At 41.0% G+C, this 25,387-nt stretch overlaps 2 gene segments (V, D, J or C); both read right to left on the bottom strand.

The window, feature by feature from the left end:
- Window positions 1-767: 767 nt before the first annotated feature.
- Window positions 768-8,025, bottom strand: LOC128598250 (T cell receptor beta variable 6-5-like). The segment is given in 3 exon segments: window positions 768-3,512; window positions 3,609-3,693; window positions 7,849-8,025. Coding segments are annotated over 2 exon segments (639 nt in total).
- Window positions 4,640-23,573, bottom strand: LOC128598399 (T cell receptor beta variable 12-4-like). The segment is given in 4 exon segments: window positions 4,640-4,707; window positions 7,849-7,968; window positions 22,943-23,335; window positions 23,436-23,573. Coding segments are annotated over 4 exon segments (630 nt in total).
- Between the last annotated feature and the right edge of the window lie 1,814 nt (window positions 23,574-25,387).

The raw sequence follows: 25,387 nt of genomic DNA, 5'->3' as shown, positions 1-25,387 counted from the left end.
TCTACTTAGGGTCTCTGGGAGCTGTCAGGAGAGAGAAGGAAGCGGTTTCTGAGCAGGAAGGTGGGGACTGTACCACACTGTGGTGAAGCTGCTGCTGCAGATATATATAGCCGAATCCCGTAGCTCTGTGGCCTGGATCTTCAGAGTGGAAAATGATCCATCAAGCCTCTCTGCAAAGAACCGGTCACTTGGCAGTCCTGATTTGTCTGTTGCCTCTTTGCCTTGGAATGCAACTAGAAACTTTGGGCCCTGTCCCAAAATCTGTTGATACCAATAAAGGGCAACATGACCAGAAATTGGATCACACCAGAGAACTACGTCCTGTCCTTTATTTATGACCTTGTGTCTGGGGGACTGGGAGATTCCAGCACCTGTGAGATCTGCGGAGAAAGAAGTTGAAAACAGAATGAGGAAAGCAGTTGTCATCACCCACCACACACACACACACACACACACACACACGTGCACACAAGAGCACAAGGAAATTGCTTGTGTCACCTGCCCCTAGGAGACAGACGACCACCCAGCAGAGGAGCTTGGAGCCCATGGCAGGGTTGGACTAGAATGGGAGGATCACAGGTCAGGGTCACGATGAGCAGGGGCAGAGGAGGAGGGACATCCTTGACCCCATGTGGCAGTTTCCACAGTGATGTCACTTCCTCTCTCAGTCCCCTCCACTTCAGGAACACGGGGTTATATTAGAACATACTTGGATCACTGATTTAAATATTTATATTTCTAAGAAGATCAAGGCGTGCAGCATCACTTTCAGCTCCTGTGCCGGCTGGGTACAGAAGTCTCACGCTGCTCTGAGTTTACCTTCTCATCCAACAATCGCCCCCTGTCTGCTGGGCATGCTCACTGAGCTGTTCAACAGTGTCTCTAATACAAGAGCCCAAGGGCTGAGCTGTTGTCTGTCTGCAAGTCAGCATGTCCTGTGGCTTCCTGTTTGTGCCCAGCTCCCTCCAACCCCAACCACACATGCTCCTTGTGGACAGATTAAGTGGTTCTCTCACACAGCACCTCATGCCCTCTTTGGGGGAACTTTTCCCACCTTTGTCAAGCATAATTTTGAAAAGATATCTTCCTGGTAAATTCACAAAGCTTTTTCCCCCTTTTCCCCTCCTAAAAGTATTTTTCCATCAATATCATTTTAAATCCATGAGCACTACAGCTCTGGTTAATCATTACTTTAACCACTTTCTCGATTTTTTACTGTTGTTCTTGGTATGTTCCTCTGGCAGATATCTGTATCTCCTTTCTGACTACCTTTAAAATCCCTTTTTAAAAAAACAATTTGCCTTCTACAATTTCACTCTGATGTGAGCATTTGTCTTACTTGGGATTCATTTGAATTCTTGAATTCGAGATTTAGGTCCTTAACATCTCTGAAAAAGTCTCACCTCACATCTCATATCATTCTCCCTATTTTCTTTTTTTTGAAACATCAATTATGTGCAAGAAAACATAGGAAATTTTGAAAAAGTATTATTCATACACTAATAAACTAGAAACCTCCCATTTTTCTCCCTGTTCCTTAATTTCTCTTTAATATTCACTTTATTTTCTATGCTGCCTTCTAGGTAATGTCTGCAGATGTCCCTCTGACATCACTAAAGTCTTTCACGAGCCAAATCTGCTGTTTCCATCTTCATTTCATTTTCCACGATTATATTAATCGTATCTAGTTATTCTATTTGATGATTTTATGACAGTCACCTGATGCTTTGACTGTTTCCTTGCTCACATTAAAATTCCCTCTCATATTCATTTAAATATAATTTTTCAGATGTTCATATCTCATCATGTCAAAAATTCTCATTTTTTGGGATGTCCATTTAAAATGTTTATTGTTTCTGCTCACTTTTCTGCTCTCTGTTTTGTTTTTTTGGGTAGCCTGACAATGCTCTGATCCTCTCACATCCCAGCCACTCAGCTTGTCCTGTGATAAATCCCACCCACTCAAAAACTTGCAGTGGATCTGTTCTATTGATACATACCTAATAGAGATTTTAAGACCAGAAGTGGCACCAAAAACAGCAAAGCATTAAGGATGCAATTATGGAAGTGATTCTCAGATCTGTCTAGAATTATTGTGGGAAAAGAGCCTGAAGGAGGGAACAGACACGGGAGCTGAGTCTGGGGCTGCAGCCACAAAGGGAAGCCTTGACCCAGGTCTGACTGCCCATGTTAGCAATTCCCATTAATTTCAAGGACTGATATGAGCCCAGCAGTGAAAGGATACCTTTTCTCATAGCCAATGCTAGATCTCTGCCAGGGTCCGGTGACTCGAGGGTATTCCTGGTATTGGCTCATTCGTCCACTCAGCATTCACCCCGTCACTTACCCATTCTCTGGAATGGGCACTTCCTATGTGACAGGCCCCATTCTTGGTATCTCCAGGCAAAGCCATCGCTCTCACTGAGTTTAAATCCTAGTGAGGCTGAAAAATAATAAGACAAGAATCTGGGAAATTCCAACTCTGTTATGTTCCACTAACTAACAAACAGAGTATTGTGAGAAGGTATGAGAGAGAAACTGAACTCAGATGGGAGGCCTGGGAATGCTTCCCTCAGGAGGGAAGGTTTGCTGAGATCTGAAGCATGGGTAGGAATCAGCCTCTACAGAAAGGAAGCTCCACACCCAGGCAGAGGAAATGGCCTTTGAGTCTCCATGATGGGAAGGAAGGAGGTGCAGGTGAGGGTCTGTGCAGGTTGGTTGAAGGGGGCGGGGGAGAAGGGACCCAGCAGGGACTCCTGAGGTGACTGTCCATATGTAAAAGGCAGCTGCAGCAGAGACCACATGAGGGCTGGGGATGGAGGAGAATCCTAGAGGCACAGCACGTGGTGCCCAGGCAGAGGCAGGAGTCTACACGCACCTGAAACGCAAAGCACCCTCCATCCTGGAGGCCTCGGACTCAGGCTAAGGACTAGAAAAGTCAGAGACGGGAGAGCTCTGTTCCCACCCCAAGGAGAGAGCAGAGGGGAAAGATGAGGGAACAGCAAAGGAGACAAGTCTGTGCCTCAGCTCTGGGATCCGCACAGCCTGGCTGAGACCCCTGCAGGGGCACCTGACACACCCTGAGGTCCACACTGCACAACCCCGCAGGGCTCTGGGTCCTGGTGCTAAGAACTCCGCTGAGGGCATCGCTGAGCTCTGGGGCTGCAGAGCCTGCCCTGCCTTAATGTGCAGAGAGGAGGCAGCCGTGCAGCGCTGTGCGTAACGACTGGCACAGAAGTACACAGATGTCTGGGAGGGGGTGGCAGACTCCAGAGTGAGGGGGAAGTTGTCTGTACTTGATCTAGACACTTTGTAGCCATTGGGGACTTCTCCTTTGTCAGTGAAAGGAACACCAACAGAGTAATGGATCAGCCTCAGTCCCAGCCCAGGATCCTGTCGATACCAGTACATGTTGTCATGGTTCATATCCTGGGCACATCTCAGTGTCATGTTCTGTCCCGTCACCAGGATCTGGAATTTGGGGGACTGGGTGACACCAGCATTCACCAAGCCTGCAGAGAAGGAGAACAAACATGACCCTGCAGCCCCGGTGGAAAGGCTCGGGGCTGGGCCTGGAAGTCCAGCAAAGGTCCCTGCCCAGGACTCACCTGCCCGCAGAAGGCAAAAGGCCACACAGCACAGGAGTCCGACACTCATGACAGGTGCCGGGCAGGACAGCAGGGACTTCTAGTTCTGTGCAGTGAAGAAAGGGGAGCAGAGCTTTCCTGGGAGTCATTATGAGACTCATCCTCCCTGCCTGAGCCCCAGAGCCTTCCTGTCAGGAGGGCCACACCCCCTTCTCCACAGAATTAAATTCAAAATAAACACACAGGTGAACAGCTTAGAATGGGGAGAATGAACTTGTCCGAGTGGACATAAGTCTCATACATATTTCTTCACCTTTTTATAATGAGTTTGTAATTTCATGTATGTTTCATTTCTACAATAATATCATTCCTCATCACTCCACTGACAAGAGTTAGATAAATACTTCTACAGCCTAGAATCTTAGACGTAAAAATTTAACTTCCTGCTGCTTTTATGACTCCTGTGTCCCAGATACTCCCTCAAGTATCCTTTTCTAATTTATCCTAATATCCCTTTAAGGATATCCTAATATCCTAATATCCTAATATCCCTCCCCCTACAAAGATTCTCTCCAGCATTGGGTTCTGAAATCTGAAGGGCTAGTTCAGCAACATGTTCTTTATCAACTGATTGACAGACGGGACTTCTTCATATCCTCCTGCAGCACAGTTTGCTAAGCTTTGGGTGAGCCTGCTATAGGGACAGAACCACCTGATGCTGCTGCCTGCCCTATCTTTGTGGAAGACAGCGGCTGCCCAGCACTGCAGAGGAGATTTTGGTACAGGTGTGCTCATGTGCTGGTGAATTAGGGAGAGGACCCTGACTCCAGGGTAAGGAAAATGTTTTGGTTTTATTTGAAACATCATATTTCACAGAGAAATATTGCCTTGTGCAGGATACCTGCCATTTATTTAGTAAGAACCAAGAAAGAGCTCAAAATCTGTATCTTATTGCACAGAACCCCATGCTTAGCAGGACCCTATACTTGGATTAACACCGTGCTGTCGTGACCTCCAAGTTCTCAGCAGAGTTTGAACAAAGCACCAGCCAGTTATGGAGCTGGTCCCAAGCACGTGGTTTTGAGGCCCAGGCTCTTCTCACCTCCCCACTGCTGCTTTCCTGTTAACACAAGCACGTGACTGGGGGCTGGGTCACTCATGGGAGGACAATGAATTTAAAGTGAGATCAAAGGGTCACCTGGACCTTAATTTAGAAGCTGGTGTCCAGAAATACCATGGTGGCGGGGAGTTTCACATCTGTGCCCAGGACTCTTCCGATTCAGGGGTCAGAGGGACACACAGCACAGAACCCTGGGAGGGCAGGGCCAGAGCAGACTAGGGATTTTCTAGCTTGAGGTTCATGTTTTATGGTTTGGACACTTGGGGTCAAGGAAAAAACTTTCTGTCCCTCAGTGCAGTGTCATCTGTTAATAAAGTCACCATTGCCTGTGGTTTGTTTGGCCCCAGCACACTTGGTTGTGACGTGAAGACCAGCTACAGGTCATCTGGTGAGAATTCAAAATAATTTCCTTGGAGATGATTCTTTTTTTTTTTTCCCAAAATATCATTATAAGATAATTTGAGTGAATGAGTGGATGAGAAAAAAAACAAATGCAACTATAGAAATACATTTTATAGAAACGACCTCTACCATCTTAGAAGACCTTTAATGGTCATTTCACCATCACATTTATTCCCAGCTAGGATTGTCTTTAATGTAGGGACAGCTGTCATATTTGGCTTCTAACACTCCTAAAGCCATACAACTCTCCAGGAGCACCTCACTCCTTGGATTATTTCCCTATGGACTTAAGAACAGTATTTTAATGATTAGAAGTTGTAAATTTTCATTGTAGTGACACCTGACAAAACTAATCTATAGCAATAAAAGTCTTATCACTGGTTGTGAAGGGCTGAGAGAGGCATTGCAAAAGTTCCATGTATTAATAGGGTGGTGGTTACGTATATATTGCAAAAAATGATTGACCTGTCCACTTAAAATGTATGACATTTGCTTTTTATAATTCACATATCAATAAAGTTGATTTTATAGTGTCTGAGGAGGGAATGGTATGCCACATCAAGGATCCATGTAAAGAATACTTAGGCATATATATTTCCATTTCTGTGACTTCTGAGTTCTCAACGTAAGAGTTCTGGGGAAAATGTGTCTGCATGTGCATTTCTGCATGGGGAGCAGTGGAAGAGGCTGAGATAGCAAAGGGAATCAGACACTATAGGCGCGGCACTGCGTGCTGATTCAGTGTTATATCCAGCCTTGTAGACAGACATTTCTAATCTCTCAATTTATACATAATGAAACAAACCAAGTGCCCAGCCTGTCAACAACGGGCCTCGGTTGGAATCAGGTCTGGGTGCCGTGGCAGCTGTTCAGAGTCTTTCCTTCCATCACCGCCTCCAGGGTAAACTGATCTCTATGAATGTTTTTATTAGAGCCAGCAGGTTGGTAAGAGGTACAGAGGACAACATTCAGAGTTTTGAAGATAGGTATCTTTCTTCATGAAAATGCATTATAGCATAGAGTTGTGAACATGAAACTCAGGGGCGGACCAGATTAGGAGAGTCTCAGTATTGCTTCCTGATAGCCATTTATTTTTTCAGGTTATTTAAGACCTGATTTAAATGAGTGATTTTCCTCATCTGTAAAATAAGACTAGCATTTACATCTTAAGGTTTTTTTCTGCTAGTTCAATTTCTAATTAATTGAAAATTTGCAAATGAAGGACATCTATTGGATATATAGTAAAATGCCAGTAAATGATGGAATTACCATCTTTTTCCAAGTCCTCCCTATGGAGCAGGATTGAACTGTGAATGTGCACTAACGTACTCAGGGCTTACAGTTCTGCAAATGACCCTGCCACTCATGTGACACATAGTTTCATAGCAACAGTCAAATATTATGCATTTAATACTACAGACTTTAAGTGTAGTATAGACATCCGACAGAATACTGTTACGCACGAAAATAAACAAAGTTCTGCTCTGTGTGACCACACAGGCACACCTGGAGGACGTGCCTCGGGATTAATCCAGGCACAGAAGGACAGAAGCTGCACGATTCTGCGCATATGAGGTAGCCTAATAGTCCAACTCATGGAAGCAAAGACAAGAATGGCACGTTTTAAGGGTCCGGGAGTGGGAACAATGGGGACTTGCTGTCAAATTTCAGTTAAGCAATGTTAGTAAGTTCTGGAGACCTGTCTTTATGTATAGCATTGTGCCTATAAATCGTGATACTGTATTGTACACTTAAATTTCTATTAAAAGGATAGATTTCAAGTTACATATTCTTACCACAATTGAAAAATAAACTGGCATAAGGAAGTCGGTAGTGAAAGTGAAGAAACTTTTAAAAAGGAAATTTACCTAATTCAAAAATTGAGTAAAACTAAAATAATGCAGACCCTATCACTCTAAAAGATAGGAAACATACTGTTTTCATTTTCCTTCTTTCCCATTTTCTATCATATATGTTAACAATCCTTTACTCAAAGTACAGGGCCCCAACAAGTTTATTGAGTAAGGCACAAAATCAATTACCTAGAGAACAACCCTTCTCCAGTCCCTTCCCTGGTGGGTTGCAGCAGGTGTGACCCTCTCCCAGCAAACACTCCATTCCCTTTCCTGAGCAGCTGGGAACCTCTCTCCTCACTCAGCCTCCATGAAAAGGACTACAGTCCCATCCACAGGACAGTAATGGTTCATAAAATTGCCCCTTTCTTTTCTGTCACACAGACAGATAAATGCATATGCTTTGCCTGGGAGTCTTATATTCCTTGGACTTATCAGGGATGAGGTTGTCACAGTCACATATGATATGTGACCTCCCTGTCCTGTAAATGGAGACCTTAAAAGGGTAAGCCTGGTGAGGGGACAGGTGTACAGAGTGTATGTGTCGGGGGAGGAGGTGGAAAAAAGGACTGGAACAGACATCTGTCAGTTAGTTATACTTGTCCATTAAATAATTTATTTATTTTTGTGGCTACATATTAGATGTATGTATTTCAAGGTACACATGGTAATCTGACCCATTCATATAATCAAGTCAATATGATTGGGATATACATAACCTTAAGTATTTATATTCTAGCCATTTTGAAATGTACCATCTGTTAAAGCCAACTGCAGGCACCCCACTCGTGTATCATACACCAGGCCTCATTTCTGTCATTTCAGCATACATGAGACATGGAAAAGCTGCTTCTCTCAAACATATAATAGGTCAAATAATACTTACCTTTCCAAATTCTTTCATCACCGTCATGTACAGAAGCAGCAGAAAGTGTCGGGGAGCAGCCTGTCAGCTCCCCAGGGCCTGAGCCCCTCCGACTGCTCGTGCCACCCTCACAGTCACTTCCTGAGTGTGGGCAGGAGTGTTTCTGGCATTTGCTTGGGCAGCTGGACTTTCTCAGTTACTCTCCCTGCAGTCCCCACCCCCCACACCCACACAGTCCCCTGTTCCCTTGGGCAGGCTCCAGCGGGCTCCCTGCTGCTCTATGCACCATTGCCGTCGACACAGCTAAAAACTAAAGGTGCATCAGGTTGAGCACAGTCCTCACGTGTCCTCATCACACCTTATCCTGCTTCTGCTCCAGACCTTCGCTGACTCCCAGCCCGTGCAGGTGCAGAGAAGCCCCCTGGGTGGATACTGAGGCCTGGAGCTCTCCTGCCTCCCTTGGGCAGGAAGGAGTCTGTGTTTGTCTCAGGGTCTACTCTGAACACCAACTTCCCCCCATGCAAATATCTAGTCTAGTCAGCCCTCCTCCCTGGGTCACCTCTCCTCTACTCCCCAGGTTCTCTGGAGTATTGAAGAGCCACAGTGCCTCCAAGTGGCCAATAATCCACAATCTGAGGGATACCCAGCTGGTCTGCTGTGCTCAAAAGTGTCCCAACCAGGAACAGAGATGCCCCCAACCCCGACCCTTAACCCCATCCTCACACACATCCTCTCTACCCTTTCCCAGAGGGGCCAATTTAGTGTTCATCTTCAAACTTCCCTAAGCCCATGGAGACAAAAGGAGGCATGAACCAACATCTGAATTTCAAAGAAAATAATTATTACAACCTTGAAATCAGCTTGAGTAAGATGGGCTGGGCTGTAAAGTAAAACAGTGTGGTGACGTCAGACAGATACAACCTGGAGATACTGAGCAGATCTCTGGGTTAATCACACCCATCTCTTTTCATGTTTTGTATTTAGATTAATTATTACTAATTTTAGATAGCATGTTTTATAAAAAGAGTTTCTAGATTTTACATATTTATTTTTGAATTTGTAAAATCTTGAAATAAACAACCCTATCTGTTATAACTTAGGCAGATTCAGCCAGACGTGATGCTTTCCATTACTACCCAGAATTGCCTATGAGTTCCCCCCTTGACACAGAGCCTCTCCGTCTATGCCACCCAGAGAGAAATGAGTTCCATGAGGAATTCATGCCTCCCTGTAATGTTTCAGGTAAGAGGATCCCCTTGTGAAGGGAAAATAGTGATTAATAATATTCCAGGCTTTACATAACACAAGTGAGCATTAAGTTACTTTCACAAACGTCATCTAGTATCAATTATATTCTTCAATCTTCCTACGAAAATACAGGGAAGTGAATGATATACCATAGGGCCAGGGCATGTTTGGGAAGGAGAGAAGAGGAAGGCCGGCGTGAGCCAGTCCTTGGCAGGTGAGCAGTATCTCCAAGTGTCGGAGGAAAAGAAAGTGCATTCAAGGCCGTGGAAACAGCCAGCGCAAATGCAGGGGAGGCAAAGGCCTGTGTGTTGTAAGAAATGTGTGAAGAACTGTTTGGGTCATAAACTTTAATGGATCTTATGGGGGCAGGGAGTGTCACAAAGCTACTTCAGGGAAGCAAAATTTACATTGCAGGGAACTTAAGAAACTTTCTCTGTTTACCATCAAAGGGTAGCATGAATTCCTCTGTATCTTGAAATGGCCAAGGTCAAAATTTTGAAGACAGTTCACTATAACCAAAAACTGACAATGGAATTTGCCCATTCTGTGACAGATAATATTTTTTGACATATGACATTTCAAGATAAACCAAACCACAAATGACAGTGGGACAGCAGGATCCTCAGATGTCTATTAATGTCTTTGGGACACTCACATCAATAATGTATCCATATAAATGTAACTTGAAGAAGATTTGTATCACATTATTGCTTGGTAATACTTCCCTGTACAATTCAACACATCAAACAAATCTTATCGGCTTAACATCTCCATAGAAGGACAGACACATTCTTTGATGCTCTGTAGGGGCCCAACTGGAAATATTTTAATTCAAAGACTTAATTTAGAATTTTATTTTGAAGAATTTGGTTAAACATGTCAACAGATTTACAATATTTGATCAAAATGGGGACAGAGATCACTGCAAAGCAATGCTTAATTATCTTTTAACCAAAGTGACAAAAGCTTTTAAAAGATAATACAGATGCTTACATAGATTAAAAAAAAGAAATCTTAACTCATATAAGGCTCTGTTTTTCTAGGGAATAAAAAAACCCAACAATACAACAAGCATCATAGGAAATTATTTTCATAAGACAGCATCTTCATCTCCTAGGCAAGTTACCTAAGAGACAAAAAAAATATTTTATAATTTTTTACTAAAAGCAGTCAAGTCCAACGAAGCTTTGTTGTTTTAACACAAGGGACCAAATTATCATTTTGCATCGGTGTACTTTTGATATCAGATGAAATTTAAGAACATGTATAAGCAAAATTCTTCAAATTTTGTCTGATTTGATCACACATAAAATTATACTGATTTTCCACAAACCTTTTACGACTTTCTCAGAACTTTCCCTGCTTGATCCAACCAATCAGCACTTTCTCAGACCTGCAATTTCTATCCTACACTTGTTCTTTCTGATATTGAAACAGTCTTTCTACCTTAGGACACAATTTGTCCTTTCATTTTCCTCTGTCAATTTGACCACACAAGATGATTTCTCATACAAAATAAAATACTCTTTCTCCTTTTCACTTTTCTTGCAAGAAAAATATCCTTATAACTTCCCTTCCGTCTTTCTCTTCCACTTACTAATTCCTTCTGACCTTATTTTATTTTCTTTCTAAGTCCACGTTAAAAAAAAATACTGAAGATAACCTCTAATTAAACAAAATTCTTCTTTTTCAAGTAAAATTTTTTTCTCAAAACAACTTTTTTATTTTTTAAACTATTAATTGACATGTAAAATTCTATTATGTATTAGGAACAACATGTTTTAAAGTATATATGTGTTACAAAATGGTTAAATCAAGCAAATTAATAAATGCATTACTTCACATACCTACTTTTTTTGGTGAGGACACTTAATATCCATCTACTCTTAGCATTTTTTGTATTTTTAAGTTGTTTACTTGAGTTGAAATTGACATACCATTATGAATACTTTAGCTAATATTTAACAATAATTGAATAAGATTACAAAAAAGTAAAACCTTTCACTGAGGTCCAAATTTACTTATTTATTTATTTATTTTTTATTATTTTTTTTATTTATAAATCATTAATGCGATCATGAGGCACCATACACTGGTTTTATAGACCATTTGACATATTTTCATCACACTGGTTAACATAGCCTTCCTGGCATTTTCTTAGTTATTGTGCTAAGATATTTATACTCTACATTTACTAAGTTTCACATGTACCCTTGTAAGATGCACTGTAGGTGTAATCCCACCAATCACTCTCCCTCCGCCCATCCTCCCACTTCCCTCCCCTCCCTCTCCAGCTTCCCCATATTCTTAGGTTATAACTAGGTTATAGCTTTCATGTGAAAGCCATACATTAGATGTTTGGAGAACACTTAGAGATCTAAAAATAGATCTGCCATTCTATCTTATAATTCCTCTACTAGGTATATACCCAGAAGACCAAAAATCACATTATAACAAAGATATTTGTACCAGAATGTTTATTCTAGCCCAATTCATAATTGCTAAGTCATGGAAAAAGCCCAAGTGCCCATCAATCCACGAATGGATTAATAAATTATGGTATATGTACACCATGGAATATTATGCAGCCTTAAAGAAAGATGGAGACTTTACCTCTTTCATGTTTACATGGATGGAGGTGGAACATATTCTTCTTAGTAAAGTATCTCAAGAATGGAAGAAAAAGTATCCAATGTACTCAGCCCTACTATAAAACTAATTTATGGCTTTCATATGAAAGCTATAACCCTGTTAAAATATTTTTATGCTTTAATTATATTTTTCATCAAAAAGACATCTTAATTTTTCTTTGGTGTACTATACATATAGAATTACACATATTAATTAGAATCTATAGTTCTGAATAACTTTAATTTCTAGTAAAAAAAACCTTGGAAGATAGCCATTTTGATCTGTTTGTCATATAGCGACATTTTGTAAGTACATATTTTATAACATCTAGAGACGTATTTTCTTATAGAACAATTTTTCCATATGGATAAAGAAATACTGACTAGGTGCAGGGGTTCACACCTGTAATCCTAGCACTCTAGAAGGCCGAGGTGGGTGGATTGTTTGAGCTCATGAGTTCAAGACCAACCTGGGCAAAAGCATATTTACTTATGTAAATATATGTGTGTGTTTCATATATTACATATATAAGCTCAGTACAAGTTGCTTTACTGGCTCGGTGCCCATAGCACAGTGGTTAGGGTGCCGGCCACATACACCTGGGCTGGTGGGTTCCAACCCAGCCCAGGCCTGCTGAACATCAATGACAACTACCAGAAAAAAATAGCCAGCCATTGTGGCAGATGCCTGTAGTCCCAGCTACTTGGGAGGCTGAGGCAAGAGAATCATTTAAGCACAAGAGTTCAAGGTTGCTGTGAGCTGTGATGCCACAGCTCTCTACCAAGGAGGGCAATATAGTGAGACTCTATCAAAAAAAAAGAAGTGACTTTACTTCAGATAGGTACTTTCCGTGATCTAGTCTAGGTACTTCTGTTAACAAGCAATGCATTTCAACATGTTTGCATAATCAATTTATGAGAAAATTTTCCTTAATATGACAAATGCAAACCTCATTTAATTCATTATTTTAATGCAAACCCCTCTCATCACTTACTTTTTTATGGCACGTGTCTTTAGTATTAATACCAAATTTTTAAAGGTCTTTGAAAAATAAAAATATTTACTATCTTAGTATTATTATTTTAGTCTTACTTCTCAAACTCAATTAAGAATGTCAATCCATTGAAGGAATACAAACACAAAGTCTTTATTCTTGGAATTTTTTTTTTCCTGAATAACTCAGTCTAATTTTTCTATTTCTACTTCATCTAAGCTATAGAATTTCCAAAGCTCTTTGGGGAATCATAGTTTTCGATGATCTCTTTGTTTCTCATTTAAAAAATAAGTTCCCAACTCCTACAGAATAAATCAGTACCTTTTCTCTTTCACTAACTGATCTCATCTTCTCACTGTGAGGCACAAATTCCTTCATGAAAACTAAACTGATAGTTATATATTCCCTCTAACATGATTTCAGCATATGTCGCCCTTGGTAGAGTGCCATAGTGTCACAGCTCACAGCAACCTCCAACTCTTGGGCTTAAGTGATTCTCTTGCCTCAGCCTCCCAAGTAGCTGGAACTACAGGCACCCACCACAATGCCTGGCTATTTTTTGGTTGTAGTTGTCATTGTTTTTGGCAGGCCAGGGCTGGGTTCAAACCCACCAGCTCCAGTGTATGTGGCTAGCGCCCTAGCTGCTGAGCTACAGGTGTCAAGCCCACTGCGTGATTTTATACACACGATTCACTTATGAAACTTTAGTTATTATTATGAATATGCCCATATGGCTAATCTATGTGAAGGGTTGGGCCTTGGTGCCCTATTGAAGACGGAGCTAGATATGGCCTAAGGGACTCCGTTTTGACAATGCTCGTCCTTCACATGACCTGGGCAGCACAGATGTGCATAAACTGTTGCTTTTCTGTATTAAGTTCCTTTTTTCCTGCATAGTTGAGGTATATTTAGATTTAAAGACATGACCACCAGGGCAGTTTCAACATGCATTCCAGATTGCCTGATGCCAACTATAGCCACCATTAGTAACATTACTATCTTTGAAAACCTTGGATCAGGAAAAACTATCCTGGCCAGTTCCAGCCTCTTAACATCTTTGTTTCTCTTTCTAACTAGGACTGCCCCCTAATTCTCCAGGAGATTTTCTGGCCAAAGAGTCTAAAGATAAGTTGAAATTTCCAAAAGATTTCACTATTTCTTATATGGTCTCTCTGTATTCCAGCCCAGAAAAGTGTTTCTAAACAATCAATTTTCTTTGCATTTGTCTCTTTAAATCTCTATATTCATTTATTTGTCCAAAACATACACATTTATTACTTTCCTGTCTAATACACAATGTTAGAATGAGTGCAGAAAATGTCAAACAAATTCCTTACCCTTAGGCAGCTTAAGGCTGAGGGAGATATTCATTCATTCAGTAGATATTTACTATAATCAAGGAAGCAAGTCTGAAAAAGAGCAGAGGAAAGAAATCCACAGTGATGAGGATAGCAAAAAACTGAGAAATCAGAAAACTGGGTATCTATAAGAGTTTTTCCAACATTTTCTTCAATAATTCTTATAGTTTCATGCCTTAGGTTTAAGTCTGTTATCCATCATGAATTAATTTTTGTGAGTGGTGGGAGGTGCAGATACTGTTTCAGTCTTCTACATGAGCTGTCCCATTTTTTCAGCACCATTTATAGAATAGGGATTCTTTCCCCAGTGTATGCTTTCGTCTGCTTTGTCAAAGATCAAATGACAACATAAGGATGGCTTCATACCTGGGTTCTCCACTCTCATCCATAGGTCTATGCTTCTGTTTTTGTGCCAGTACCATGCTGATTTTGTTATAGCCTTCTGCGATAGCTTGAAGTCTGGTAAAGCGATGCCTTTCAATTTGTTCTTATTGCTTAAGGTTGCTTTGGCTATTTGGTCTTTTCTATTTCCATACAAAAGATAGAACTATTTTTTTTTCAGATTGTGAAATGGGATACTACTCTGCCACAAAAAAAAAAAAATGGTGAACTAATACATTTTGTAACCACCTCGCTAGAACTAGAGACCATTCTTCTAAGTGAAATAATGCAAGAATGAAGAAATAAACACCACATGTACCCATTATTAAATAGGAACTAGTCATTCAATGCTCGTGGGGACAAATGCAAGTAAAACTCAACAGAAACCAAGCAGGTGGGATGAAGGGTAAGGGCATGGGTAAATTCTCACTTAGTAGGTACAAATGCATGATATCTGGGTGATGGACACACTTATAACTTTGACTCAAACTGTACAAAAGCAATGGAGGTACCCAGACATTTGTACACAGACAATATTTGGAAATAAAAACCTGAGAAACCAAAAACAATGTATAAATTGTCTATGTAATGATACAGACATCAAGAATGATGGCGAGATTAGCATTGCACAAAGGATTGAAGGGGAAGAGAAACGTCATGGTAAAAAAAAGTAAATGTAGAGTGTTCAGCGCCTCCTCTCCGATGCTGCACCAGCCAGACCACAGCTCCTCCACCCACCATGGGTGCTGACTCGGCATTTCCAGCATTCACCCCACGGCCCCTCCTTGGTGGTCCCAAGACCCCAGAGGACACCCCCAGCAGCTCAGCAGAGGGGCACCTGAGGAGACGGAGCAAGATGGCAGCTGAGTAACAGTTTCCTTGCATCTGGGCACCGAGAGTCTGGGGATATAGGACTCCAGGCATCTCTGGCTCGTGGGATCTGCCTATCATCACCCCTGAGAGGACACAGGGAGTCAGCAAGAGACTTCTGGACCCCAAGAGGAGGACTAAAACAGTGGAAACCGGCAAGTGGTCGCGTGTGTTCAATCCGTCTAAACCCGCCCGCAACTGTAAGTTCAGTAGCAGCGAGACTGCAAATCAGAAAGGCCTTACCTGTGAACTGTTTTGGTGTCTTTGGACTTGGCACTCAGCTGAACTGCCTTGGGGAGAGCCTGAGCGGGAGTGCAGAGAACTTTGGCCTTTGTCTAGGGCCCCAGTCTGAGCCGCTGAGCCAGACGGAGCTAATAGTGTTTGGCTCTGGGTGACAGGCAGTCATTGTGAGTGATCTACCCCAGCCAGCTCTGCCCTCAGGGTCGCAGAGCTAGAATTGGGTGGGAGCTGGTAACCCAGTGACCAAGTAGCCTAAGGGCGGGGTCTGAGCCGCCTTGCAGCCCTAACCCTCGGGAGCAGAGGGAGACCAGTTTTGGCACCACAGGGTAAGTGGATAGCCACTTCAGCAGTGATTCCAGCGACAAGCACTTCCCTGGGAAAGCTTCTGCTCAGCAAGTGAACAAGTTCAAAGTGCCTTTTAAGTGGGCTGAAGAGAGATTTAGGGTGTCTACCTGCTGGGGTTTGAGAAACTAGCAGCCTCCAGTCGTATCAGAACTGTGATTAACATCTCATACCCCAGAAGACCACGTGTTGCCCAGACAATATTCAATAACATATACATACTGCTTTGTTTTTGGTTGTGTTTTTTTTTTTTGGTTTGGTTGTTTTTTTGTTTATTTTGATGTTGTTGATTGTTGTTTTGTTTTTTAAGTTCAACCTTTTCCATACAGATCCTTTTTCTTTCTCAATTTTTCTAGTTTAATTATAATTTCCCATTGCTGCCTATTTCAATAATTAGAACTTCATTTTTGTTAGTGTTTCTACCGCTATTATTTGGTTTTTCCAGCCAATTTTATCCCATAAAGTTTTCTGTTTGCTTGTTTTGGTTTCATTTATATCATTTTTGTCTTTCCTCTCTACTTGGTGGAGGTGGGGTACTGTGTCTGGTCAGGTTAGCAAAGAGCTGCTGACCTCAAGGGAACCACCCAACTGAGCACCCCCAGAAGGCGGTTTTTTTCTTTTTTTTAAGGTTGTATCAAAGTACCCGACTGTACACCTATATTGCTCTGTCTCCCTCTTTCTGTGCCTCTCTTCTTTTTGTCAATATTCCTTTTACCCACCCACTCTCCTTTCTCTATTTTTCTTTTTTTTTTTTCTTATCACTTGGTCCTCCTTTCTTTCATCCCTTTTTTGCTCTTCAACCTTCTCACCCTTCTGGTCCTGTAACCCTTAGTCCACAGGCACGAGAACTTAAAGAGCAACAGGAAGTGAAAGGAAAATTAGGGCAAGGAAACAGATAAAAGAAATCACTCATGAGGAAGAATCAGCAGAAAACTCCAGGCAACATGAAGAACCAGTCCAGAACAACCCCGCCAAGGGACCATGAGGTAGCTACTGCAGAGGTTTCCACCTATACAGAAATGTTAGGAATGACAGAAAGGGAATTTAGAATACACATGTTGAAAGCAATGAAAGAAATGATGGAAACAATGAAGGAAACTGCTAATAAAATGGAAAATAACCGAAAGGAAATCCAAAAACAGAATCAAATCAGAGATGAACGATATGAAGAATATAAAAAGGATATAGCAGAGCTGAAGGAAATGAAACAGTCAATCAGGGAACTTAAAGATGCAATGGAAAGTATCAGCAACAGGTTAGACCATGCAGAAGAAAGAATTTCAGAGGTAGAAGACAAAGTTTTTGAGATAACTCAGATAGTAAAAGAGGCAGAAAAGAAGAGAGAGAAAGCAGAACGTTCACTGTCAGAATTATGGGACTTTATGAAGCGTTCCAACATACGAGTTATAGGAATTCCAGAAGGGGAAGAAGAATGCCCCAGAGGAATGGAAGCCATACTAGAGAATATTATAAATGAAAATTTCCCAAACATCACCAAAGATTCTGACACACTGCTTTCAGAGGGCTATCGGACCCCAGGTCGCCTCAACTCTAAGCGAGCTTCTCCAAGACACATTGTGATGAACCTGTCCAAAGTCAAGACCAAAGAAAAGATTCTGCAAGCTGCCAGGAGTAAGCACCAGTTGACCTACAAGGGCAAATCCATCAGAGTGACCGCAGACTTCTCTAATGAAACTTTCCAAGCAAGAAGACAATGGTCATCTACCTTTAATCTACTTAAACAGAACAATTTCCAGCCCAGAATTCTGTACCCCGCTAAGCTAAGCTTCAAAATTGACGGAGAAATCAAATCATTTATGGATATACAAACATTGAGGTAATTCGCCACAACAAGACCAACTCTACAGAAAATACTTCAACCTGTTCTGCACACTGACCACCACAATGGATCAGCAGCAAAGTAAGAACTCAAAAATTAAAGACAGAACCTAACCTCCACCCTGATGCAAAAGATAAAACTAAGCAATGGACACTCACAAAATAAGATGAATAGAATACTACCACACTTATCAATTATCTCAATAAATGTTAATGGCTTGAATTCCCCACTGAAGAGACATAGATTGGCTGACTGGATTAAAAAACACAAGCCATCCATTTGCTGTCTGCAAGAAACACACCTGGCTTCAAAAGACAAATTAAAGCTCCGAGTCAAGGGTTGGAAGACAATTTTTCAGGCAAATGGAATTCAGAAGAAAAGAGGAGTTGCAATCTTATTTTCAGATACATGTGGATTTAAAGCAACTAAAGTCAAAAAAGACAAAGATGGTCACTTTATATTGGTCAAGGGAAAAATACAACAAGAAGACATTTCAATTCTAAATATCTATGCACCCAATTTAAATGCTCCCAGATTCTTGAAGCAGACCTTACTCAGTCTGAGCAATATGATATCTGATAAGAACATAATACCAGGGGACCTTAACACTCCTCTTACAGAGCTGGAAAGATCCTCTAAACAGAAATTAAACAAGGATATAAGAGATTTAAATGAGACCCTAGAACAACTGTGCTTGATAGACGCATATAGAACACTCCATCCCAAAGATAAAGAATATACATTCTTCTCATCACCCCATGGAACATTCTCCAAAATTGATCATATCCTGGGACACAAAACAAATATCAACAGAATCAAAAGAATTGAAATTTTACCTTGTATCTTCTCAGACCATAAGACACTAAAGGTGGAACTCATCTCTAACAAAAATGCTCGACCCCACCCAAAGGCATGGAAACTAAACAATCTTCTGTTGAATAACAGATGGGTGCAGGAAGAAATAAAACAGGAAATCATTAACTTTCTTGAGCATAACAACAATGAAGACACAAGCTACCAAAACCTGTGGGATACTGCAAAACCAGTTTTGAGAGGAAAATTCATCGCTTTAGATGCCTACATTCGAAAAACAGAAAGAGAGCACATCAACAATCTCACAAGAGATCTTATGGAATTGGAAAAAGAAGAACAATCTAAGCCTAAACTCAGTAGAAGAAAAGAAATATCCAAAATCAAATCAGATATCAATGAAATTGAAAACAAAAGAATCATTCAGAAAATTAATGAAACAAGGAGTTGCTTTTTGGAAAAAATAAATAAAAGAGATAAACCATTGGCCAGACTAACGAGGAATAGAAAAGTAAAATCTCTAGTAACCTCAATCAGAAATGATAAAGGGGAAATAACAACTGATCCCACAGAGATACAAGAGATCATCTCTGAATACTACCAGAAACTCTATGCCCAGAAATTTGACAATGTGAAAGAAATGGATCAATATTTGGAATCACACCCTCTCCCTAGACTCAGCCAGGAAGAAATAGAGCTCCTGAACAGACCGATTTCAAGCACTGAGATCAAAGAAACAATAAAAAAGCTTCCAACCAAAAAATGCCCTGGTCCAGACGGCTTCACTCCAGAATTCTATCAAACCTTCAAGGAAGAGCTGATTCCTGTACTGCAGAAATTATTCCAAAAAATTGAGGAAGAAGGAATCTTCCCCAACACATTCTATGAAGCAAACATCACCCTGATACCAAAACCAGGAAAACACCCAAACAAAAAGGAGAATTTCAGACCAATCTCACTCATGAATATAGACGCAAAAATTCTCAACAAAATCCTAGCCAATAGATTACATCTTATCATCAAAAAAGTCATTCATCATGATCAAGTAGGCTTCATCCCAGGGATGCAAGGCTGGTTTAACATACGCAAGTCTATAAACGTTATCCACCATATTAACAGAGGCAAAAATAAAGATCACATGAATCTCTCAATAGATGCAGAAAAAGCATTTGATAAAATCCAGCATCCTTTTCTAATTAGAACACTGAAGAGTATAGGCATAGGTGGCACATTTCTAAAACTGATTGAAGCTATCTATGACAAACCCACAGCCAATATTTTACTGAATGGAGTAAAACTGAAAGCTTTTCCTCTTAGAACTGGAACCAGACAAGGTTGTCCTCTGTCACCTCTACTATTCAACATAGTGCTGGAAGTTCTAGCCAATACAATTAGGCAAGACAAGGAAATAAAGGGAATCCAAATGGGAGCAGAGGAGGTCAAACTCTCCCTCTTTGCTGACGACATGATCTTATACTTAGAGAACCCCAAAGACTCAACCACAAGACTCCTAGAAGTCATCAAAAAATACAGTAATGTTTCAGGATATAAAATCAATGTCCACAAGTCAGTAGCCTTAGTGTACACCAATAACAGTCAAGATGAGAAGCTAATTAAGGACACAACTCCCTTCACCATAGTTTCAAAGAAAATGAAATACCTAGGAGTATACCTAAAGAAGGAGGTGAAGGACCTCTATAAAGAAAACTATGAAATCCTCAGAAAGGAAATAGCAGAGGATATTAACAAATGGAAGAACATACCATGCTCATGGATGGGAAGAATCAACATTGTTAAAATGTCTATACTTCCCAAAGCAATCTACCTATTCAATGCCATTCCTATCAAAATACCAACATCGTACTTTCAAGATTTGGAAAAATTGATTCTGCGTTTTGTATGAAACCAGAAAAAACCCCGTAGAGCTAAGGCAGTTCTTTGTAACAAAAATAAAGCTGGGGGCATCAGCATACCAGATTTTAGTCTGTACTACAAAGCCATAGTGCTCAAGACAGCATGGTACTGGCACAAAAACAGAGACGTAGACACTTGGAATCGAATTGAAAACCAAGAAATGAAACTAACATTTTACAACCACCTAATCTTTGATAAACCAAACAAGAACATACCTTGGGGGAAAGACTCCCTATTCAATAAATGGTGTTGGGAGAACTGGATGTCTACATGTAAAAGACTGAAACTGGACCCACACCTTTCCCCACTCACAAAAATTGATTCAAGATGGATAAAGGACTTAAATTTAAGGCATGAAACAATAAAAATCCTTCAAGAAAGCATAGGAAAAACACTGGAAGATATTGGCCTGGGGAAAGACTTCACGAAGAAGACTGCCATGGCAATTGCAACAACAACAAAAATAAACAAATGGGACTTCATTAAACTGAAAAGTTTCTGTACAGCTAAGGAGACAATAACCAAAGCAAAGAGACAACCTATACAATGGGAAAGGATATTTGCATATTTTCAATCAGACAAAAGCTTGATAACTAGGATCTATAGAGAACTCAAATTAATCCACATGAAAAAAGCCAACAATCCCATATATCAATGGGCAAGAGACATGAATAGAACTTTCTCTAAAGACGACAGACGAATGGCTAACAAACACATGAAAAAATGTTCATCATCTCTATATATTAGAGAAATGCAAATCAAAACAACCCTGAGATATCATCTAACCCCAGTGAGAATGGCCCACATCACAAAATCTCAAAACTGCAGATGCTGGCGTGGATGTGGAGAGAAGGGAACACGTTTACACTGCTGGTGGGACTGCAAACTAGTACAACCTTTCTGGAAGGAAGTCTGGAGAAACCTCAAAGCACTCAAGCTAGACCTCCCATTTGATCCTGCAATCCCATTACTGGGCATCTACCCAGAAGGAAATAAATCCTTTTATCATAAGGACACTTGTACTAGACTGTTTATTGCAGCTCAATTTACAATCGCCAAAATGTGGAAACAGCCTAAATGCCCACCAACCCAGGAATGGATTAACAAGCTGTGGTATATGTATACCATGGAATACTATTCAGCCATTAAAAAAAATGGAGACTTTACATCCTTCGTATTAACCTGGATGGACGTGGAAGACATTATTCTTAGTAAAGCAACACAAGAATGGAGAAGCATGACTCCTATGTACTCAATTTTGATATGAGGACAATTAATGACAATTATGGTTTTGGGGGGGGAAACAGAGAGAGGGAAGGAGGGAGGGGGATGGGGCCTTGGTGTGTGTCACACTTTATGGGGGCAAGACATGATTGCAAGAAGGACTTTACCTAACAATTGCAATCAGTGTAACCTGGCTTATTGTACCCTCAATGAATCCCCAACAACAACAACAAAAAAGTAAATGTAGCAATAGAAGTAATATTCTAATACCAAATGTGCAAAGAAGATGGGCTTTCAAGTAAGATGGAGGAAAATTATCTGGAACCAGCAGAGAGGAGTCAGGTGAGCAAGGAATATAACAAAACTACAAATAGACACAGACTCTCTGGATGTGCATAGAAAAAAACTGAATTTAATTCTGTACTATTCTCATCTTGAAAGTCATGGCCCTTGAATAACAAAAATAGGACAATGAAAGTGGAATTTGCCTATATGACACTCAAAATACGGGCATGGTTTGCACCAGTTGACAATGACACATTCATAGGGGCTGAAAAGTGATCGATATATAAACTATATCCATTCAGAATGGATGTAGTGTTGTGTGGGAATTTCTCATATAAATAAGAAAGAAAATGTAGATTTGCGGGTTGAGGACATATGATCGGGGGGAAAGAGGGCAAAGCAAGACTGGATAGGACTCCTCCGTGCAGATCCACATTGATTGTTCCAGAGAAGGCAGCTGAGGACATCTCACCACAATTCTGGTGGGTCTTCCATTAGCTCAAATGGATTGGATCCTTAGATTCTGGGAAGGTGAGTTCACATCTAAATTATTAAACGACCTCCACTCCCCATATCTGAGATACTTTTTAAAATGTAATGAAAAATGTGTAATAAATGTTAAGTTGAAATCATCATTAAAAATGAGTGTACAAAATTACAGTAAAGAACTTTCTTTTACAATCTAGAAAACTTGTGGAGGAACATTCTGTTCACAGCTTACAGTGAGAAAGGAAAGGCAGTGTTGCCCAAAAGAGATGGCTGTCTCCAGGAGCTCCCACCATCCCGCTACCAATGGCGAACGCAGGACGGCAGGGAGACCTACAGTGTGGGTGATTCAGATTCGCATGTGTGAGTTCTGAGCCCACAGGTAATTTATGAGAAATGTGAGAAACGTGTTTCCCACGTTATCTCCTACACAAGATTCCTATAGTGATACCATATCACATTGTCTCTTTGTCATGCCCCTAAACCGCTTACTCCTTGTGGGGATGGAGGAGCAGGAAGGGCTTTGCTCAGGACTTCCAGGCGCTGGTGGTTTCTGCCCAGGGAGGGGGTGAATCTGCAGCACTGTGGCTGAGCTGCTGGCACAGAGATACACAGCTGAGTCCCTGGGTTCTGTGGGCTGGATCTTCAGACTGGAGAATGATGCATTAGGCATCTCAGCGGAGAATCGGTCCTTGGACATTCCTGAATCATCTACAGTAGTTCGGGTGCGGAAGTAAGTCAGCAATTCCGGTCCCTGCACCAACGTCTGCCTGTACCAGTAAAGAGCATCATGGCCTGAAATTGGCTCACATGTCAGAGTCACTGCTTGTCCCAGCTCTGTCACCTTGTGTTTTGGTGACTGGATGACCCCAGCATCTGTGTGCTCTATAAAAGAAGACAGAATTGATGGACAGAATAATGAGAATAAAAGTAGTCATCAATATGGAAGCCCAGTATGAAGATGCTAAATATTCTGAGGACTCACTGGCTGTCAGGATACAAAGGGCCACGCAGAAGAGGGTCCAGGTGCCCATAGTAGAGTGAGAACAGATACAGAAAATTGCAGACCAGGATCCCTGAAGCAAGAATAGAGAAGAGAATTTTAAGAAATGTTATCTCCACAAGATGCTCCTTTCAGTGACATCACCAAATGAGCCACCACCCCCAGTTGAAAGCTCCTTTCAGAGGAGACTGTATCTCTGGGGGATAAATCAGTCAGACTTAACTGTACATGATCTGAAATATAGAGGTAAACATCCAGAGTCCCCTGCAGATTTATTTGATATTGTCAGTTCCTAATTCCTTCTCTGTGTATATCGTACCAAAGAACCTGACCACTGTATACATCTGAACCTCAAACATATAAAGATAAACTCATTGTCCAATTGCAAACCAGCTTCTCTTAAAAACTCAAAATTCCTTCACTGGCGACTCAATTCTCCTAGTCATTTACAAGTTATCCATCAGGTAGTAAGGAGTTGACCTCTGAGGTCCCATGAAAAGCAAGCATGCCCACTGCATTGTTAGGGGGCCAGGGCTGAAATGATATCGTGAGAACCCAGATTGGAGAGCTCTTCTTTGCAGTGAAAGATCTCTCTGAGTTTATTTATCTTTGAACTTCATTGAATTTCCAAAGCTCATAGCACAGAATCTCTCACCTTCTTTATCTCCACAACAAAACAGAAAGAGAATTCGTTGTTTTGAAGATTTGGAAATAAAATGCTCCTGAATTGACTGTCTTATTCTTACGTCTGGAAAAACTCAATGTTTCTTAAAAAGGCACCTGGCCTTTTCCTTATAAAAATAGCTTGCACCCCCACAAATTTACTTTCTCCCAATGTGTAGGTCATAGATAGTGGGGAAAAGCCTCTGTAGTATGGGTTGGTCCATTAATTTATTTGCTAACAGAAGAAGGAACAGTTTACATCCATATTTTTGCTGTTGGCACAGCATCTCTGAACCTGAAGAGACTTACCAGTTATGTAGAGTAAATGGTTTGCAGTCTAGTTTGTGTTACCTGAGGTGCTTGTTTCCCTTGTTGACTCTGTTCTCTGATAGTGTCTGCAGGATCCAGAATATAAAACTCTGGTCATCATTCTATGTGTAAAAAAGAAATCATTGTTTTTCTCTCCCTGTAACCTACGTCTGGTAAGCAGAATGAAGGCCCTCCAAAGATGTCCATTCTAATCCCTGGAACCCATGAATGTGTCAAGTTCTGTGGCAACAGGGAAGTAAAGTTCCAAATGGAGTAAGCTTGCTCATCAGCTGACCTTCGTCCGGGACAGTAACCTAGATTTTCCAAGTGGGCCCAATGTAATCAGAAGGGACCTAAAATGTGGAATAGGGAGGAAGAAGACCCAGAGTGATGCAGCTTAAGAAAATACTCAACCAGTCACTGTCAGCTTTCAAGATGGACAGGAGCCATCTGCCAAAGATGCTGGTGGCTTCTAGAAGCTGAAAAAGACAAGAAAATAGAGTCTCCCCTACAGCCTCCTGAAGGTATGCAGCCCTGCCGAAACCTTGGTTTTAGCCCAGTTATACCCATTTTAGAATTCTAACCTTCAGTATTACAAAGTAATGTTTATCTGGTTGTAAGCCACCAAGTTAGTGGTAATTAGTTTCAATGGCAATAGAAATTGCACAATCTTATAGTATTAATGGGGCTCAAAAGAAGAGTCAGAAGCTAGACACAAAGTACAGGTAGAAGCAGATAAATAATCCCAGGGAAAGAACTTGAAATCAGACCAAGGGAAACCTAGGCAAAAAGAAAAGAAAAAGAAAAAGCTTCTGATCTCTGCCTAGACCTGACCGGCTTCAAGGGCACACGTAAGAGTCAGGAGTGAGTGAAAGAGTTAGACCTAGATTGGGGCATCTTCCTGCTGACAGTAAAAGTTCTTGGAGGAGAAAATTATTTTCTACTTTAACCTGGTCTCTATC

The sequence above is a fragment of the Nycticebus coucang genome, chromosome 11, assembly GCF_027406575.1.
Source record: "Nycticebus coucang isolate mNycCou1 chromosome 11, mNycCou1.pri, whole genome shotgun sequence".
Classification (NCBI taxonomy): Eukaryota; Metazoa; Chordata; class Mammalia; order Primates; family Lorisidae; genus Nycticebus; species Nycticebus coucang.
The sequence above is the reverse complement of the archived record's forward strand: the minus strand, read 5'-3'. Positions and strand labels throughout refer to the sequence as shown.